This window comes from Rosa chinensis, chromosome 1 (genome assembly GCF_002994745.2).
Source record: "Rosa chinensis cultivar Old Blush chromosome 1, RchiOBHm-V2, whole genome shotgun sequence".
In the NCBI taxonomy this organism is placed as follows: Eukaryota; Viridiplantae; Streptophyta; class Magnoliopsida; order Rosales; family Rosaceae; genus Rosa; species Rosa chinensis.
In genome coordinates, this window is record NC_037088.1 from 59,315,578 (window position 1) to 59,334,782 (window position 19,205).

The 19,205-nt window shown below is 38.5% G+C and overlaps 5 protein-coding genes across 6 annotated transcripts; 2 read left to right on the forward strand and 3 right to left on the reverse strand.

The window, feature by feature from the left end:
• Positions 1 to 2,246: 2,246 nt before the first annotated feature.
• On the forward strand, positions 2,247 to 4,038 carry LOC112182922 (uncharacterized acetyltransferase At3g50280). The gene has a single exon (XM_024321482.2). It carries the CDS (start codon positions 2,342 to 2,344, stop codon positions 3,800 to 3,802), a length of 1,461 nt encoding a protein of 486 aa, XP_024177250.1. The 5' UTR covers positions 2,247 to 2,341; the 3' UTR covers positions 3,803 to 4,038.
• Positions 4,039 to 4,922: 884 nt separating this feature from the next.
• Positions 4,923 to 5,495, forward strand: LOC112170974. Its single transcript, XM_024308235.1, has one exon. It carries the CDS (start codon positions 4,923 to 4,925, stop codon positions 5,493 to 5,495), a length of 573 nt encoding a protein of 190 aa, XP_024164003.1.
• Positions 5,496 to 5,613: 118 nt separating this feature from the next.
• On the reverse strand, positions 5,614 to 8,817 carry LOC112182924 (26S proteasome non-ATPase regulatory subunit 7 homolog A). Of its 2 annotated transcripts, none has more exons than XM_040509861.1 (10): positions 8,528 to 8,817; positions 7,762 to 7,854; positions 7,583 to 7,664; positions 7,092 to 7,188; positions 6,866 to 6,941; positions 6,675 to 6,733; positions 6,414 to 6,536; positions 6,238 to 6,288; positions 6,030 to 6,122; positions 5,614 to 5,922 (listed from the first exon to the last, which is right to left on the reverse strand). In XM_040509861.1, exons 1-10 carry the CDS (start codon positions 8,712 to 8,714, stop codon positions 5,854 to 5,856), a joined length of 930 nt encoding a protein of 309 aa, XP_040365795.1. In that variant the 5' UTR covers positions 8,715 to 8,817; the 3' UTR covers positions 5,614 to 5,853. The 2 variants fall into 2 exon arrangements, with proteins under 2 accessions (XP_040365795.1, XP_024177253.1); XM_024321485.2 differs by having other exon boundaries at positions 6,030 to 6,115; positions 6,231 to 6,288; positions 8,528 to 8,816.
• An 825-nt stretch (positions 8,818 to 9,642) lies between these two features.
• LOC112173774 (WUSCHEL-related homeobox 7) lies at positions 9,643 to 10,559 on the reverse strand. Its single transcript, XM_024311486.2, has 2 exons — positions 10,149 to 10,559; positions 9,643 to 10,017 (listed from the first exon to the last, which is right to left on the reverse strand). Exons 1-2 carry the CDS (start codon positions 10,486 to 10,488, stop codon positions 9,806 to 9,808), a joined length of 552 nt encoding a protein of 183 aa, XP_024167254.1. The 5' UTR covers positions 10,489 to 10,559; the 3' UTR covers positions 9,643 to 9,805.
• A 3,831-nt stretch (positions 10,560 to 14,390) lies between these two features.
• LOC112182925 (eukaryotic translation initiation factor 3 subunit F) lies at positions 14,391 to 17,755 on the reverse strand. Its single transcript, XM_024321486.2, has 6 exons — positions 17,408 to 17,755; positions 16,791 to 16,870; positions 16,128 to 16,402; positions 15,171 to 15,292; positions 14,967 to 15,080; positions 14,391 to 14,757 (listed from the first exon to the last, which is right to left on the reverse strand). Exons 1-6 carry the CDS (start codon positions 17,618 to 17,620, stop codon positions 14,668 to 14,670), a joined length of 894 nt encoding a protein of 297 aa, XP_024177254.1. The 5' UTR covers positions 17,621 to 17,755; the 3' UTR covers positions 14,391 to 14,667.
• Between the last annotated feature and the right edge of the window lie 1,450 nt (positions 17,756 to 19,205).

The window sequence follows — 19,205 nt, forward strand, 5'->3', positions numbered from 1 at the left end:
GAAACACTTTGATCTTCGCACTGTCATACACGTGGCACGATCCTGGGGACTCTGAAGCTATGAAACCCTAAAGCCAATATGCATATATAAGGGGGGAGAGTCCTAGTATTTGGACACCATGGCTGGTTTGGAACTGGCATTTATACTATAAACTTTGTTTTGGTACTGCAAAATAGTATTATTTTTCAGGATAAAGCAGCAAATGGAACTTCCAAGTCAAACAATTAAATAAAGCCACATACATTTTTAGCTACTTCTTAAACTGAATGTGCTTATTAATCTAATCTATGTTTTCATATAGTTAATAAAAATCAAAACCTGCCACACGCCGACAAATCAGAAATGACGGTTTGAGTCTGAAGATTCTTTCATTAACCGACCATTTTCATCAGGTAATCTCAAACATGAACAAGCTCAATAATACAACCCTATGGGGGATTCGCAAGCTAGCAAAACCCTTATATATTAATTTAATTAATTTAATTATGCAGAAAAGTCAGTAGTTGAATAAGGTTTATGGCTAATTAAAACAGTTGAGATTCTTTGGGGCCGCGGCTATTTTAGGGATTGGGAGAATGACAGCCAACACCCAGAACGTAAATAGTCGGCGCTTTATTAAATACTTAATTTTGCATGAAATTGATTAATACAAAGTTTAACTCACACTAGTACACTAGCTAACTGTCAAGTGAGTAGTATTTAAGCAACATGATGTATTTGTTTTAATATTGCCCTATAGAAGTTCTTAGCTAGCATAGAAGATAAAGAAACAGATTTAAACTCTTAAATTAACACATTGATCATACTAGTTGACAACTTGCGGTGAAGAAATTATTTGAAAGTTACTTCAAAAAGGGTACAAAATGTCATTTAATTAAGTTTAGTTATTAATGTGTTGTTCTACGTTCTTTTTATGATGATTGATTTGGATGATGAAATTTTTATTCTTTTAGAGGGTGATAGACAGATATCTAAAAAAAAGAGTAAGAATTACCTGATGATTAATAATTTTCACAAAATTTTTATATTAATTTAAAGAAATAATGGTATCTTATACTTAAGCTGGAATACACACAAAAAAATGCGTTACTATATATATAAAATCGGAAGTTGATTTCTCCATCTTTCGAATAGACACAAATTTATGAGTTTGGTCATGAATCTCATAATGAATGTTTGACTACAGTATGTGAACTATATCATTAGGAAGGAGAGTTGTTGGATGGTTCAGGAGGCATGAGTATCTCTTATGTATAGCAATTGTGTAAAGTGTAATTCAAGGCGGACTCCAACGGATATTGCTGGAGCCCTAGTTGGATTTTATGCATGGAAAAATCTCACAGATATTCTTAAAGCAGCTACATATCTCATACAGATTATTAATTATTAGTAATTAATCACCAAAATCCACTCTGGCTATCTGCTTGGGATCATACAAAATCTCACTGGCATTCCACATATCCTCAGCCAATTTATTACATATCTAGTACAGGGATTATATATTAATTACTAGCTGGTTATGTCTTAACTAATTGTTATACCTGAGATTTTGAGGTCAACGATCAACATAGTGCTGTAAGCTACAGTTGCCACCCTTCTTGCTAAAGAAGTTGCCACGATGCTGGGAAAACGCAGTTGTATGTAATTCAGAAACAAGGACTTGACTCATCACCATCATCATCCTAACGATCTCTGTGTTAAAACGTGTCAATGCTATGTTGACTTGATCAAGGTCTACAGCGTCTGCTGAAGAATCCATTGTGCTGATGTGGCATAGCTAGGCAAATGCATTTAACCAGCTATGACACATCAGCACAATGGATTCTTCAGCAGACACTGCAGACCATGATCAAGTCAACATAGCATTGACCCGTTTTAACACTCTGCAGGAAGATGAGCTGATCAGTTTTTTGGCCTTCAGTGAAAAACGCAAAAACAAAAATTGAGGTCAATAAAAATGGCCCTATTATTCACTTAGAAGCTGAAACACTGCTAATTAACACGTGGTTTCCCAATCACCATCAACCTTGATTAGTTAACACTTCTAATGAAATGAGAGAGTCAATGTATCACCAGACCCATGCATGGAATCTCAGAGCAATTAAAACAATAAAGAAAAAAAAATCCATGACAACCAAAATCACTAAATTAAAGGCAAAACGGCTTACGTCAGCACGTTCATGAACCCAATTCCCCACCTCCCACCCTATAAATACCTCTTCAAGTTCCCATCACTCCCCACTCCCAAATCACCACATTCACAAACACCTTCCACTACTCTACTCTTCAGTCACATTACAGAATTAGGCGATCCATTTAGGAATTTGCCACAAATTTCAAAATGCCTTCTTCTTCGCCAATCTCTCTCACTGTGGTGTCTGAATCCATGGTGTTTCCTGACCAGACCTCCACCCTCGGAGACCTCAAGCTTTCGGTTTCTGACCTCCCCATGCTCTCATGTCACTACATCCAAAAGGGTGGCCTCTTCACCAAGCCTTCTTTCCCAATCCAATCCCTGGTCTCGCTACTCAAGACCGGCCTCTCCCAGACCCTCACTCGCTTCCCGCCCTTGGCCGGCCGGTTGACTACGGACAAAGATGGTTACTTGTACATCACCTGCAACGACGCCGGTGCTGATTTTATTCACGCAGCGGCCACTGAGGTCTCCGTGCGTGACATTCTGTCGCCGACTCACGTGCCGGAGTCGGTGAAGGAGTTTTTTGCATTGGACAGGACTGTGAGCTACACCGGCCATCACAACCCAATCCTGGCAGTCCAGGTCACCGAGCTCCAAGACGGAGTTTTCATCGGTTGCGCCGTCAACCACGCCGTCACTGACGGCACCTCCTTCTGGAACTTCTTCAACACCTTCGCCGAGGTCTGCCGCGGCGGCAAGAGCTTCTCCAGAAAGCCGGACTTCACCCGGGACTCGATTCTGATTTCTCAGGCGGTCCTTCAGTTGCCGGAAGGTGGCCCCAAGGTCACATTCAACGTCAACGAGCCGTTGACAGAGAGAATCTTCAGCTTCAGCAGAGAAGCCATTCTGAAACTAAAAGCCACAACTAACAACAACAACAACAAATGGACCCAAAACGACGACGTAGCCACCGCCGTCGAGATTCTCGGGAAGCAGAGCAACGACCCTTACGAAACTAACAACGACAACGCAAGAGTAACCGCCATCATCGAAAACTGGTTCAAGAATTTCAAGCCGCAAATCACTGAGAACAAAACGGCAGCGGAGATCTCGTCGTTTCAGTCGCTCTGCGCGCTTCTGTGGAAGGCTGTGACACGCGCCAGGAAGCTACCGGAGTCGAAAACGACGACGTTCAGAATGGCAGTGAACTGCCGTCACAGGCTGGAGCCGAAGCTGGACCCGTACTACTTCGGGAACGCAATCCAAAGCATCCCGACGTACGCGTCCTCGGGAGACGTGTTGTCTAGGGATCTGAGATGGTGCGCAGAGCAGCTCAACGACAACGTGAAGGCGCACGATAGTGATAAGGTGAGGGAGTGCATAGAGGATTGGGAGAAGAACCCGCGGGTGTTTCCTCTAGGGAACTTCGACGGTGCATCAATGACGATGGGTAGCTCGCCGAGGTTTCCGATGTACGACAACGATTTCGGGTGGGGCAGGCCGTTGGCGGTTCGGAGCGGGCAGGCGAATAAATTCGACGGTAAGATTTCGGCGTTTCCGGGGAGGGACGGAGCTGGGACCGTTGATCTGGAGGTGGTTTTGGCGCCTGACACGATGGCGGGGTTGGAGTCTGATTTGGAGTTCATGCAATACGTGTCAAACTAAGAGGAGGGAATAATCGGGTCCAGTTCGGCACCGGATTGTTGTCTTCGGTGGTGCGTTGACTTTGGGTTGACGGTGATGATTTGGTCTAGGACTTGTGTATTTTGTGACTATTTTTAGTAATTTTTTATTTTCTTCTTATTTTCTTGTGTCTAATTAGATTTTTCTTGTTTTGGCCGTATTAGGGACTATTAGATTATGCATTAAGCTTGTCAACTATTTTAACCTTATCTTGTCAAGTGCGGTCTTGTTTTAATATGATTTGGGAAAGTGATTAGTCAAGTACTTATCTAAAGCATAATTAAGTTAAAAATAAATTAAGAATTGCTTCTCAATAATGTAATTAAAAATGGAGTGGACTTAAGCCGAATGACATTACCAATCTTAATCTAAATTTTAAATTTCTTTAGGCTTATTGTCATCATACAATTCACCTTAATATGAAATATATTGTGGGGAACCCTATTGTGTAATACTAATCTTAATCTAAACTTTAATTTCTTTAGGCTTATAGTGATCATACAATTAACCTTGATATGAAACCCTATATTGTAATACAAATCTTAATCTAAACTTGAATTTCTTTAGGCTTATAGTCATCATACAATTCACCTTGATATGAAATATATTGTAAAACATTGATGTATCGATGTATCACTTTTAATAGCAACAAATTAGCTTTACGTAATGTGGATCAATCCGACAAAGTTGTGAACAGTCTCTATTTTGATAATCGTTTATGAAATTGTTAACTATTGTATAGAGTTTGTATCTTATTTCATCGAGACTTTATATTATTTTGTATGTAGGGAGAAGCCCATTTAGGGCACAAAAGGGAGGATTGGGTTTTGAGGCAATACTGGGCCGCACTCATTTTAGCCCATAATACAAACGTCCTCCTCTTTTTCAGCGTCGAAGTAAGAACTTCCCCTCCATGCCCATTCGTCAATCTCAAGCTTACCAGCTCTGAACTCGCAGTCTCTCTTGGAGCTTGGACGACAGTTAGAAGCTCCTACTCTTAATCTCATCAACTCCATTTCAACCCAGATCAAACGCTTTCTCCACCTCCACCTGTCGAAATCCACACCGTCAGCTAAGTGACCGTACTGGATCGTCAACGACGATGAGCAGAAGCCGGGTTTTGAGGAATCCAATCGCGTTCGTATTGGGGGTGGTATTGGTTTGCAGCCTTGTAATACTAGCACTCACAATGCTACGTCTTCCAGATCCAACCACAACAGCCACCACTCATCATTCCCACAGTGATAACAAGTTACTGATCGGAAAGTTTGGGGAGATGATGATCGAAATGTTGCCGGAAGATCTAGCTTTCACGGTCTTTCTCCCATCGGAGAAAGCTTTCAAGCGGGACCTGAGGCTGGACCCGAGTGATAGTTTTGTGGGGGAGAAGATGAATGATACGTATGCAGTGGTTTCTAGAGTGCTGGGGTTCTCCGCCGTGCCGCGGAGTATTGATTCCGAAACGGTGGCGTTTGGGAAGGAGATTTCGTATGATTCGATATCGGGGTTTGTGCTGTACATAACGAAGGATGAAGATGGAAGGCTGGTTGTCAATGGGGTTCGATCGGAGAGAGTTGATCTGAGGAGGAAGGGGAGTCTTGTGCATGTCATGGATGGGGTTCTGATGGATGCCGAGTTCCAGCAATCGGTTCAGTATGATGGTGAAGAAGATTGATCGGTGAAACTAACATTTTGTTTGTAATTTATGAGGAAGATAGAGGCATAGAAACCCAGAATGTAACATGGCATGAATTGCAGTTCAAAATTGTATAATAAAATGAGTTGCGTTGGACTAAACCAAATGTTGATGAGATAACATGGATAAACAAGATGGAAAGAAACGCAAATGATGGTTTATCCAATATCAATAGACAACCCGGACATCATTGTTCAGAAATAACTTAAGCACCATCGGGCAAGTTCTGTATGCATTCCTCCAATTCAAACTTGAAATACATCGATTGATGGAATGAACTTAAAGTACGCATTGGATGATCGCACCCCTTGAAAGTCCAAGCGCCATAAAAACTGTTCTAGCTGGCTGCAGCTGGTACGGCTACTTGTTTGGAGTCTTCTGCCTTTTCGTGCTCCTTATTCTGCATCTGAAATACACCAAAAAGTTTCCATCAGAATGTATGTATGAAGCAACAACTACTAACCAGAGGAATCATAATATGAAGGTTGGGGATTCAATGGAAATCCATCTTACCTTGTTATTGATCAAGTTGTGAAGAGCAATAACACTTCGGATAAGGGAAGAAAGATAAATAACCAGCATCATATCATTTGTTTTCACTGCAAATGACATTAACCACCACATGAGTCAACACAGGCACTTAGGAACCAATCAAGCGATCAAAAACAATCAAGTATCTAGACAGGCACAGTAATCACAGCAAGGTTTCTTTACCTGCAAAGCCCTTGATCAACTCAGAAACATTCAGATTGGGGAGTAAATTGAACACATCCTACAAGATTTTGAACAGCACAATAAGAAAATGTACAAATGTCATGGTGAAGTATCACCATCCATTAAGGTGAAATAAAATCTGAATATACCAAGCTACTCTGCACTAGAAAGCCAAAAGCCTACCTGTAGGTGGTACAAAATCTCGTGGTTCAATGGGAGCTTCTCGTCAATAACAAGATCAAGATAACTCCGGATCTCGCGGAGCCTAGCATCCAATCCTTTCAAAGCTGTGAGCTTCCCAGTAACCTGTGCAAGACATGGAAATTAAGCATCTTGTATTGCCTCTTCTGAGTATAGACCCCGTACTCCAGTATAGATACACATCCTGTGTCTATGTACAAGTGAAAAACTGAAAAAGCTAATTGAAAATCTAATCAAACATACCTCTGTTGCAAGAGTGCTGATGGTTGTATCCTTAACATCTCTAAGCAAGTGTTCCACTCCTACAGACGGTAACAAATTCATTAAAACCAGAAGTATGTAATCCAGTTAAGTCCCACCCACCAACAAAGGAAAGCAAAGAAATCATTTGTGCATGCAATATAACAGAAGTCCTTTCAATTCAATGGGCATACCGATCTCCTCAACTTCATGCGCAGCAATTTCGGAGGGCACATGAACGAACACCTTCTGGCTTTTCTGGGTAGCATTCTGTAATTACATTGAAATAAATTTTCACATTTTTCATATAAAAAGGAATACATATCAAAAGGCCTAAGTGCCTAACCTAAGAGTACCAATTCTAACAGCCTAGCAATACAAGACAAATACAAAAAGGAGGTATAAAGATTATGACTCTACCTCTTTAACCTCTTCAACAGCACAGTAAGCTTTTGTGGGTATTCCCAGCTCCTTAGGTTGGACATCAATTATGACCAAGACAGGATTTGGAACATAGCTACATCAAAAGTAAATCAAAATACCATCAAATGTATAACTTAATAAGTGGAAAAAAAATTATATATATGTATATAAAGAGAGGAGTAGAGTTAAGAGCAAGAAAGGAGACGGTCATTCTTGTTGCCAAATTATACAAATCTTTTGTCTATCACTGGGAAATTTATATAAGCGCTTTTTCAGGGAGAAGAAGTACATGTTTACTCCTAATCATTGAAATCTATGTCAATCTCTAGCTTCAGTTTTAACAGTGTCAACATCACACTTCTCACTTTAATTCAATGTTGTCCGTCCAACTAAATTGTTAATTACATTAAGTATTAGAGATGATCATGATATTCCAATGGATTTTCAGGTCCACGTAAAACTGCATTGCATAGGGTTGGTAATCTTACTCGGTAAACAAACTGTGAACATCTAAGTCATTTTCTCGCAACTTTGGGCCTGTGCTGTACCATCCCACAACATGCTCCTTTGCTGAAAAAAAGTTCTTTTGTCAATTTTCCATCATAGCAGTAACACACGACTGGTAAAAAAAAAGAAAAGAAAAAAAGACAGATAGGATAACTAGTACCGTTAATTCTCTTCGACATGGAATACATGGCTTCATGGTAGTTGTGATCAAGAAACCAGATACTTGGGTCCTTGTCATCTTCTTCAAAGGGCACTGTGAAACAAGATTTTAAAGCTTACATCAGTCACAAAGTAATTTGTTTGATGTCGAAACATATAAGCTCTCCAAAATCAACATGGGAGAGGTAAACTAAGAAAACCTTCCAGCATGGCTTTAACATAACAAAGAAAACAAAGCTAAACTAGTACAACAGTACTGCATTATAGCAATGAAACTTGAAATAGTAAAAAAATCCCAACCGGTAAAGACAATCCAATCAAACTACTATAAAACACGCAAGAAGGTTCATAATGCCGCACAAAAATTAGAAAATTTTGTTGAAATTCAAAATTCCAAGCATTACGAAAACAATCCACAGCACAAAATTGCATGTTTATGCTACAACAATTTGGTTCCGCTCGACTTCAATTGCATATATAGACTGAACTAACTCTACAAACTAGTATAGATGCACCAAAAAACGCAACCATTAGAGCAATTTTCAGTTCAAGCTCACAGCAATTCTCAAAAGCATACTTCATATCATAACTTAAACACAAATTCCCAAACAAGCAAACAAAAATTCCGCACTTACTGATCAAAAACTGACCTAATTAGATCCAAAAAGGGGGAAATTAAACTTCAAAAAGAGAACAACGAGATCCAAACAGAACCGAATAGCGAAAGCAGAAGCAAAATAGTCCAAAGAGCGAGAAAAGAAACTCACCGGCGTAGCTGTTGCTGACGTCCACGGTGCCGCGGTAAGAGGAACCGAGGAGAACCCCAACGACGCGCTTGCGAGTGTCCTTGGCGACCCGGTTGTAGTTGTCGACGATGCTGAGAAGAACCAGAGGGTGAACTATGACCTTCTCGATCGGCCTCGCTGAGATTTGCTGCGTTTTAATCACATCCATTCTCAATTTCCAGTTGCTTCTTCTCCAGGAAACCTCTCTACTTCTCAACCTCTCTCTCTCTCCCTTTGCTTTCTCAGTTGTTTCTCTTACCTCCCACCGAGCCTGAGTTTTATTTTATACAAAAGAGAATTTGTATTGAAGCATGAGTTGGGCCTCATGGCCCAAGTTATGGATATTGGGCTGCGGTTGCAAGGAGCTGGTTTGGGCAGCGGACTGGGCCTGCTTAAGACATAGGCGGGCTATTAGTGTGAATTTTCTTTTTCTTTTTGAAAGGAAAAAGAAGATTCGAACTTAGAACCTCTAAAAACTAGACAAATAAGATAGAATAATATAATTTAATCAATCTCCGCAGTAACTTTTATATCCTACCTCTGCACTTAAAGCTCTGTTATGAGCATCATGTGATGATAAATGTGAGGTTGCACTTTATATATTCCCTTCTTCTGCCCTAATTTTCTAAATCGTTGTTGATGAAAAATGCCTGTCAATATGTGCATTATTATGAATGAATATTGTTAAACAAAATGGTTTATCAACCAGAAAACGCCATTGTCGATAAGCTGTTCCAGAGTGGATGTGATCCTCACTTGCGCACGCTTTGACTGATTTCGGAATCATCCATCAAAAAGGGTTGTGGCAGGTGAGGGAATTAGCTAGATTAGCACATGAAATTCAAAGCTGGAAGCAAACCCTAGGTAGGTATGAGTATGACCAAGCCAATTGTAAGTCAATTACATTACCACCAGTGCATTTATGCATTCCAAGGAGACATTTCTCATGTGAGGAAGCGAAATCCAATTTCCAAGCATTCACAGAAACAAGAATACAACAGAGTAAATCACAGAGAAATTAATTTACCACAGTTTTCTGAGCATGCAGAGGAGAATGTCCAAGACTAATATCCAATATTTAATTCAAACAACAAAAGTTTCATGAGAAATTAATTTCATTAAATAAATTATTGATCAGCTACAAGTTTCATTTCTCTCCCCCTTCCCCTTTCTGTTCACCATTCGTGCCAGTTAACCCTAAGTACTACGAAAATGATCAACAGCCACGGTAATTGGCTAGAGACTACTCGATCATAAAGTTCAAAGGAAGCTTAAGCGTAGATCCAAAGGTGGATGATGATCCATTTCTGCTCCAACAGTGTAAGTAAAACCTCTAGTATTCTCTTTGCAACAAAACTCATTTGCATAAAATCTCAGCTTCTCTGCTCCTGATTCATCGAATGAGTTTATTGGGAAGAGTTGAAGCGTCTCAATCACTCTTGCAGGCTCTGAACTAACTTGATTAAGCACTTCTGAAAAGAAAATGGAACATAAGCACAATATCAGCACACAAAAGAAACATTAAGAGATCTAGAGAGAGCTCCTATATATAGAAACAAACAAAGGTACTTGAAAACAGAAAATTACATGTTAACTAAGTTACCTTTTGGAGAAGAAATCTTGTCATGATCTCGACGTATGAACTCCTTGTCGATATCAATGGAAACTTTGCGGCGCTTCTGCCTCTCCCTGGCTTTGTGATTCTGGAACCAGTAGAATACATTCTTGCTCTCGATCTTTCCATAAAAGCTTAACTGAGTAGAGATTTTCTGAATCTGATCAGTGCTGGGGGTTCGGAGTCCAGACCTGAACAGGTCCGTCAAAACTTTGACCTGCTCAGTAGTAGGATTCCAACGCCCACACTTGTTATTACCACCATTACCGCCACCGCCACCGCCACCGCGAATACTTTTAATACAAAACCCTGACATATTTTCATCCATTTTCAGCTTCAAATGCCTAGAAAGAAGAAGTCTCTAAGTCTCTGCTGTTTCTGAAACTTTCTTTCTGAGCTTCTGAACTCAAAATAGTGTGAACCCGTGTGCATATATAATACCCTAAAGCTAGCGACTTGTTCAATTTAATAATCATTATTCTTTGTAATATTGTTTATGGAGTAGGTTTTGGTCTTGATGTTTTATTGAAATCAGCTAACCTTTTGTTAATTTATTGCAGTCTGCTTTGTTTTTAGGGAATTTGAGATTGAATTATATGGATTTGTTCGTACTTAATTATATATCTATTTCCTGGTTTTTGTGCACTAGAGATAGATATAGAGGAACATGCGCCAAAGCTGCCAATATTCAACATCGGTCGGCGAGATGAGGCATCATGAAAATTTCACTAATAGTGTATAAATTTTGTTTTAACTAACCTGTGTTTTCTCCTTGAGTTCATATATACACTGGCGGAGAAGTTTCAATGAAAGCAATTTGCCTCCACTATTGTTATTTCAGTACCTCAACATTACTTTCTCTAAAAATTATGAAGTTAAGATGTTCGGCAACTTCACTTACAGATTTAAGACAATAGAAACTCGCAGATCGTATAATCTAGCAGGCGAGTTCTGCACCTTGACCTCTATAGGAAGGAAAAATCCTAGATCCTCAGTGCACATATATATCTGTTCATTTCTTCATTGCTAGGGTTTTGTGCTTTTCAGTAAAATATGCATATTCTTCTATTATTAATGTGGTTGATCTTGGGTTTAGTTTTATAATTCTCATGCATATATATGCTTTAGTAGACTTATCTAGTAATAAGGCCAACACCACAAGGACATGGGAGTAAGCCAAGCATGACCATATTTAATTCAGATGGTGTCTGCTAAAGACCATATAGAACAGTGCCAAACCCACAGTATTATCTTAATTGGGTAATTTAACCAAAAGAAACAAATTTAAGATCGATGCAAGTGAAAGTCAAAATTACACATTGTCTGATCCAGATTGGAGGGTTGTGATCGCAGCAGACTGACAAAGATACTGAGTTAGGTTTAGTTAGGCTGGTTGACCCCATATATGAACAGCTCTCTCAGTCAAGTAGTGTGGGGATGAACCTCATTTTAAGGGTTTTAAGGGAGTGGGAACATAAAGAAAGGGACAGTGAAGCCACCAAATTGAAATTAGGGAGAGGAGGAAAGACAACTCATGACCGGCCAAAAGGGGGAGACAAATTGGAGTTTGTTATGTCATGTGGCTCCTTGTCGTAAGCAAATTAAGTGCCCTTTTACCAGTCACTTCGTTTGGTTTATATTTCGGTTTCAAACATATAGAAATTTTGGACAGAAGCTTCTCATTTGATTGAAGGTGACAAATTCTGGGAGTGATCAAAAGTAATAGGTGAAAACTTTGTACTTTGGGGCTTGTCCCTACACAGGTAATGAATATCATGAAGTTTGAAAATTGATTCTGAGATTTGGAATTTGGAAGCAACATCTTATAGAGAAGGAAAAGATAATGCTGCTTGATAATATCAGGTTTCCTTAAATGTTTGAAATTCGTCTGCTGGCCTGGTGTATCTGTGTAGTTTTGAGGCAATTAATCCGGCGAAGGCCTTAGAGGCTTGTGTAGTTTTGGATGTAAGAACTTCTGGAAATGATGATTCGATAGCATATTAAATAACTTGTAACCTCAAAACATATATATTGTTACAAAAATGAAAGAACAATGAACAATTTATAGTTTTCACGTTAGCTAGCTTTGTCGAGTTATCTATGCTTTTGTTCTCTTGAGTCTTGAGGTAATTTATAGGACAAAATTGTTCAACAAAGAATGAGGAGATAACTATATATTATCAAACCTCTTAATTACTTTTAATATCATGACAAATAATTATTAACCTCAAAATCTTAAATTGTTAAATAAATATTGAAATATTGTATATCAAATAAATACCATAAAACGTGTATCTTCAAGATTGTGAGTATAATTGTTTTGATCCACCTCTTTTAAAGTGACAAAATCCCAAGAAAAGTCTTCGAGCATGCATGGTTTGGTCTGAAGATATGGAATAATGTATATAATTGCCAGTCAAGATCGAAGAGCAGTAGTGGCAACTTGTGCTGTGTTGGGCACTTTGTACAATTCCCGAGGATGTTGTGTTCACGATGAGCAAAATATTTGTCTGTTTGCTCTTGGAACACAATAGTTTGCTGACTGCTGTCTGTGAATGAATCTGATCTAACTCTTAGGAGTCCCATTTTTGAACTACAATAAACAAACCTATAGTGAACATGGTATGCAGGCCGGGTGATCGATGACTATGATAACATGATCACCAGGACACTAAATTTATGGTACTTGCGCACTAGGGTTTGCTGGGTAAGTGCCCCTGCCAACCCATCATCACTATCAAAACCTTGAACATGTCTCTTAATGGAAGAGCATAAAACAAAAAGACCAGTCTGAGCTTTCAAGTCATTGTTGAATCAGCTGTACTGCCCTTCGTTTTGAGATAGAAAATTGATTATCTAGGGCTGGCTATACATCATATACTGTCGAATATGAGAGACCGAGTTGAGTAATATAGGATTATAGGTCATCTCAGGCTTCGAAACCTCATAAACGTCCCTAATTTGATGGAACGCATGCTTCTCGATCAATGCATCTTACTATATAAGAACATTTGACCGATGCCAAACTCAAATTGAAATCAAACATTTGAATTTAACAATTGTACATATTGATAATAACCTAATAAGAGAGAGTAAGTTGAAGGATAAGTAAGATTGGTAAAAGAGCCATGCATGGTGTCCTGTTTGTGTGTCCTTTGTAATTGTCCATCCATCCTACACAAACTTTTTGAACTCGATCATTTCTATAAAGATAGTAAAGGGAGTGAAGGTGTTAATAAAAAATATCGAACAATATAGATGAGCTTGAGTCTTTGAGACATGAGAAAGATGTGAGAGATTCGAGAAGTAGTCTTCGTTTGCTAGAATTAGGGCACGCGTGAAATCCAGGCCGCCCACTAAAAATCTCCCCTTCTTGTCGATTTTCTTGTCTCCATTGCCATTGCTGCTTATAATTTAAGCACTGAGCAGAAGAGGATTAGTGGAAGCTTCACTGCCATCATCCAGACAAAAAGGCCAAAAGCCACCAATCATTCGTAGTTTATTATAGTTAAGAAAGAGAATATGGTTTTAGGGGAAAGCCAGTAGCGGCTGCTGCCTGCTGGTATGTCATTACTGGCAAAGGCCAAAGTCCTTTATTAGCATCCTTTACTGTGGGAGCATCTTTATGCAACTAAATCAAATGGGAGTGCTGAAGGTGTCTTGATGAATCTCACCTTGAAAATTTTGAGTCTAGTTATTGCCTTATTGGGTATATACACGTCCCAAGAGTCTATAATAAGGTGGGCACATCGCACAGACTTTGTTGATGGCTTACTTCACTTTTTCTTGACGATATACTTATATACAACTGATACAAGCAAGGTTAGGCACATCGCACATCAAAAGTTATGTCACAGGTGGATATTAATATTAGCTAGATCAATTAACCAAAAAATCACGGCTGACTAATTAGGAATACTTTATGAACCTTTGGCACTGGCAAAATAGTGTCAACTAAACCATCGTCATCGTCATCTGGTATTACCAGAAACCACCCTTTATTTCACCGAAACATGTAAAAGCATCATCATCTCTTGTCGGCTTCCTATTAAGTCACTGGACAAACAATGCCTCCAAGTACAAGCATCCAATTCAGACACCAAAAATTCATGTGTTTATTCTGTTGAAATCCACATAACAGAAATAATCCAATCATTAGATTTGTATTCTGTGGCAGTCCTGTTATTAACAGATTGAGTAGGGACTGAACATCGGAAAACATACACCATCTTACACTGATTTGAATATGCACTCTCAAATCATCTCAACAAAATTAGGCAATTAAGTAGTATGATTGGAAGCCGAACAATAAAAGGTCATGTTCCTAGTCAAAACTCAATCCAGATGAAACAATCTCGAATAACATTGAAATCCCTACCTATATTCAAAATGAAGCAAAGTATTACAACCTTCTCAGAAAACAATGGTCACAGATGGCCATACATCACTAATATGACTTTGTAAGAAAAAATTGTCTTCACACATAGATCTTCAAAGTGGATAGGCCTTACAGAACCTGAGCAGCTGTGTTCAACTTTTCAGCTAGGGTAAGCTGTGTCCTGGTGATACTCGACAAATATAGCAAGAGCATATTGTCCTGCAAAAGACAAAATCACAGAAGTTTAATAAAGAGAAAATTGCATGCAGAAGATTTAACTACAAAATTGAAAATGTATCTTAAAATTTCCTATAGGTAACAAAGGTAGCTTTTGTTATGATCTGAGGTAGTCAAGGATTAAGAGATTCAACAAATATACTGAAAACTACTCGTTATTGACAAAACTAGCAAAAGAGACTTCATCATACCTGCAAGCTGTCATTCACTAGCTTATCAAAAACTGCAGGAGACAATTTTGGAAGAGATTCTACAGCATCCCATAGAAACCTCCCTACATTGTTATCTGGTGCAACACGTCCTTCCTGAAAACAAGATCCTTACGTCAACATTGAAGAATGTTACATTCAAGAACAAGTATGCCAAGACTGACTGAAGAATGTTAAAATCCTTACGTCAACACTGTCAACATATTTATACACGTCATCGATTAAAGCTAGCAGCCGCTCCATTGAGGCTTCCATTCCTTCTAAATCAGTTGGAAGCTTGTCAGTCATTGTTGTCTTAAGAATATCAACTGCCATCATGAAAAATATATGTTACACATCAGATTGCCATTAAGTTTAATTCCAACAATCATATGCAAAAATATAAACCCATATGCATGACCCTATTTCTGATTAATGAGAAAACAACAGTCAGAGAAGCACGCATCCTTTTTCTAATCAATAACATGATCTAATATGTATGCACACAAATGTGCACATGTATGCATATATAAAGACAATATCTTCTCTATGAAAGTCCTTAGATAAGGGGCAGGCAGTATATTAGATTGCCATAAAGCTTAAAACCCAACAATCATATGCAAAAAATTACTTGAGTTCAACCCATGATTCCTGACTAGATCCATGATTCTATTTGTGATTGATGAGAAAACGACTGAGTCAGAGAAGCACCATCCTTCTTTTTCTAATCAATAAAATGATCTAATATGTGTGCATACACATGTGTGCACATGTATGCATATTTATCTGGTCACGAATAAGAAATATGACCACATTTACTTTTCTGTGTATAGAGGCATATGCATATGTGATTTACATACAAGTGTTCGTCATGCAATACACAAATGCTATATGCATCAATACAAATTTCAACAGAACCCAGGAAAAATATTGACTGTCCTTTCTGGAAGAAGACCCCTCTATTTTCACAAAGTGAATGGGAAAAAAACAAAAACAATTGATAACATTTTGAATGCCTCATTTGACCTACTGAAAATCCAGTGAAATAAGTCATACACCCATGCTGAAGTTCATATGTTGTGTTCATATCAGCAAAAATATGGATCAACAATGAATCATGATAGTGAAAAAATGAAAAATGAGATGGTCTATGTGAATACATACATCCAACTCGCTCGGCTTCAACCATGCGAAGATCAAGAGGAATTTCTTGAAACTGTGCTGCAAGTGGAAGTTGACGATCTCCTGCTTGTCGACCTCCTGCTTGCTGTTGTTCTCCATGAGACAGAGACAAATTTGACGAAACATATGCTTTTACTGTACCCTCTCCATTACTGAATCCCGTATCAACTGTCAAATGAATTGGGTTGGGAACCTCTCCAGAATAGAAATCATGGATTAATACACTAGAACCAGTAACTCCAAGACCGGTTGAGTACCTACAAACATTGATGAAAAGCACAACAATGCAAATTTAATCAAACGGTCAAGACATAAAAAATGCATGAGAATCAGTATTTCATAAAAAATGCATGAGAATCAGTATTTCATAAAAAATGCATGAGAATCAGTATTTCATACTCTCATCATACATCTACCAAACAACTGTTCTATTACCTCCCATTTCTTTATTTATCAATTCTTATTTCGTTGTGTAACTGACAAACATAAGTTGCACTGAGGAAGAAAGATGCATTCAAAATGAATATCATTATAACAAGCATGGGACTGCCCGAAAACTGTCAGGGTGATAACTAGCATTTTGTTTATCAAAGAAAGAACAATAAAAAGATTTCAATAGCAAGAGAAAAGTACCATAAAACTTACCATCCAACAATGACTTCCTTAGGATTCACCTTTTGCTGAGATATCAGCATATTGTGATGGTAATCAATGTCTAAAGCAACCTGCAAAATACGCAAAACAAAAAATGTCTAAACACCTTTACAAGAATCTCAATATGAAGAATTAACAACAATTATAACAAAGCACTGATGAATGCCCATGGTATAGCAAGCTGATTACATCTACTGTATCCTAAATCATAACAATGGTGTTACATACTATTCAAAATTTCTTCATCCTACAACCAACCATTACTTTCTCGAGAAGGAAATAACAATATTGCTAGGATAATCAACCCTAACTTTTTCATCTTCACTCTTCAATTCAACTCATTCCTCTCTCTCAAAACACATTTTCAGCAGAAACTTCACCACACTTACAATTATCCACAACTAGATAACTAGATAATGCATATCAGTAAAGAACTGAGACTCGGAGACAAATTGCATCTTCTAAGCAACCAAAACCAAAAACCGAAACGAACAAAATCAAATTGAAATCAATCCAAGATAAATCAAAATTCAAAAACCTAACCTAAAATCCAACTCCATCTAATCACTAAACAAATTCAAACAAACACACAAGGCCGATGAGAGAACCTGCTCGGAAAACTCGCTGTGAGGAACGGCGTAGGAGTTTCTGATGTCGACTGTGCCATCGGGGAGGACGGAGCCGAGGAGCGTGCCGATGACGCGCTCGGTCTGGTCAGGGCGGCGGACGTAGCAGTCGCAGATGTTGAAGATGACGAGAGGATGAACCTTCGCCGTCAAGGTCGGCGAGAACTGTAGCACCGTGCGCTCTGTCACCGCCATTTCTCTCTGAGCTTCGTTGGATCTGGCTCGCTGGGGCTAAGAGAGAGTGTGGAGCTAACGGCACAGGGATGGCGCGAGCAACTAGGGTTTTGGAGGAGATAGTGGAAAGCTGGTTCTGATTGTATTTGGGGATCTTTTCTCGGCTCTCTCTGAGTGGGCCGATCAAGGCCCATTGGACTTTAGTTTCCATGAATGGCTTTGCACAAGAGGCCCATCGAAGTATTGTATCCAATTCGGGTCGGGTCAGGGGATTAAATTTGTCGGAAAATAAACACTTAAATCCAACCTTAATTAATAACAAGAAATTCAGTTTATTTAATAGGTTTGAGAATAGACACAAACCAGATTTTTTTTTTTTTTAATTGGGAAAAAAGAGGATCAAAGGATTTCACTCCTACCCTCATGGTGACTCGAACCCATGACTTCGTACATAGGTAGTGGGTGCTCTAACCACTGAAAAATATCATTATAACAAACCAGATTGAAAAATAAAGTTCTCAAGACTAAAGACAATCCCGGATTATTGGGGTATGATGTCTAGAAACGACATATATTGCTTTTAATTTGAGATATTATTATATTCCTACAAAAATAAAAAAAACGGGTGTTAATAAAACTACTAATGAGATTGGTTCTTATGATCTTAAAAGTCATTAGCACCCACACGTGAAATTTTAAAAGAACAAACAAAAAAAATCTCTTGAGATTGTGAGTGCTATTGCAAGGCAATCAGACATCAAGTTGGAAAATTTCAAGTTCGGCCACAAGGTCATTTTGGTTGAAAAATGAGGTTTTATGAGACTAGAATAGGACATTTCAAATATGTCTCAAACTTTATTGTTGGGTTTAAAATGTATATATTTCTCTGAATTTAAGACGGACAACTACATTAATTAATTTAAAATTTTTGAACTATATGACAAATAAATGAAACTTAAAAGTACATTGTTTACAGCTTATATTAAATATTTATATTGTGCTATATTTCCACATAAATTTTATTTTTATTTTTATCGGGAGTGAGGTAGCAAACTAGTTCGGTTACGTTAGCAAGTTAGTAACACACTCATCCAGTTAATATTCGTACCGATGTCCACGAGAGTATCTCTAGAGCCAGACTAATCTCCTGCCACAGGCGCACGAACCCGAAGGCTCCTTAAACCTGCTGGTCACAAACTGATGGGAATTGGGATTCAAACTCTAGACATGGGGGTTTCATACTATGTAGCCCAACCAACATTACCACACTTAGGTGGTTACATCAATTATTAACTAATGGAACTAGAAGTTTCAATTTGAACTTGTAACTGCAATAATCAAAGAAAGGTTGAACTGCAGCCGTTCAAAGCAGCCAGTTTAGAAACATCGATCGATCTCATCTCGATATAAACTGTGACTTCTATGAAAGCCAAGAACATGTTCAGTAACAATGCAATTATGCAAGTAGTAAATCAAATTAAACACGTACTACAATACTCTTTTTTTTTTGTTTGTTTGAGAAAACTACAATACAGATCATGCATCAAACCAAAAATCTCAAGCAATCAAAAACTATAAAGATCCAAATTGTATGTTCATCAATGTT

Coding starts and splice junctions, on each gene's coding strand:
- LOC112182922 (XM_024321482.2), top strand. CDS start 2,342: ATGCCTTCTTCTTCGCCAATCTCTCTCACTGTGGTGTCTGAATCCATG.
- LOC112170974 (XM_024308235.1), top strand. CDS start 4,923: ATGAGCAGAAGCCGGGTTTTGAGGAATCCAATCGCGTTCGTATTGGGG.
- LOC112182924 (XM_040509861.1), bottom strand. CDS start 8,714: ATGGATGTGATTAAAACGCAGCAAATCTCAGCGAGGCCGATCGAGAAG. Junction 7,189..7,582: donor GTTCACAGTTTGTTTACCGA/GTAAGATTACCA, acceptor CTTTTGATGTAG/CTATGTTCCAAATCCTGTCT. Junction 6,734..6,865: donor GCATGAAGTTGAGGAGATCG/GTATGCCCATTG, acceptor TACCGTCTGTAG/GAGTGGAACACTTGCTTAGA.
- LOC112173774 (XM_024311486.2), bottom strand. CDS start 10,488: ATGGATGAAAATATGTCAGGGTTTTGTATTAAAAGTATTCGCGGTGGC. Junction 10,018..10,148: donor CAAGATTTCTTCTCCAAAAG/GTAACTTAGTTA, acceptor TTTTCTTTTCAG/AAGTGCTTAATCAAGTTAGT.
- LOC112182925 (XM_024321486.2), bottom strand. CDS start 17,620: ATGGCGGTGACAGAGCGCACGGTGCTACAGTTCTCGCCGACCTTGACG. Junction 15,293..16,127: donor TGAAGCCGAGCGAGTTGGAT/GTATGTATTCAC, acceptor TCATGATGGCAG/TTGATATTCTTAAGACAACA. Junction 14,758..14,966: donor TAGTGAATGACAGCTTGCAG/GTATGATGAAGT, acceptor TGTCTTTTGCAG/GACAATATGCTCTTGCTATA.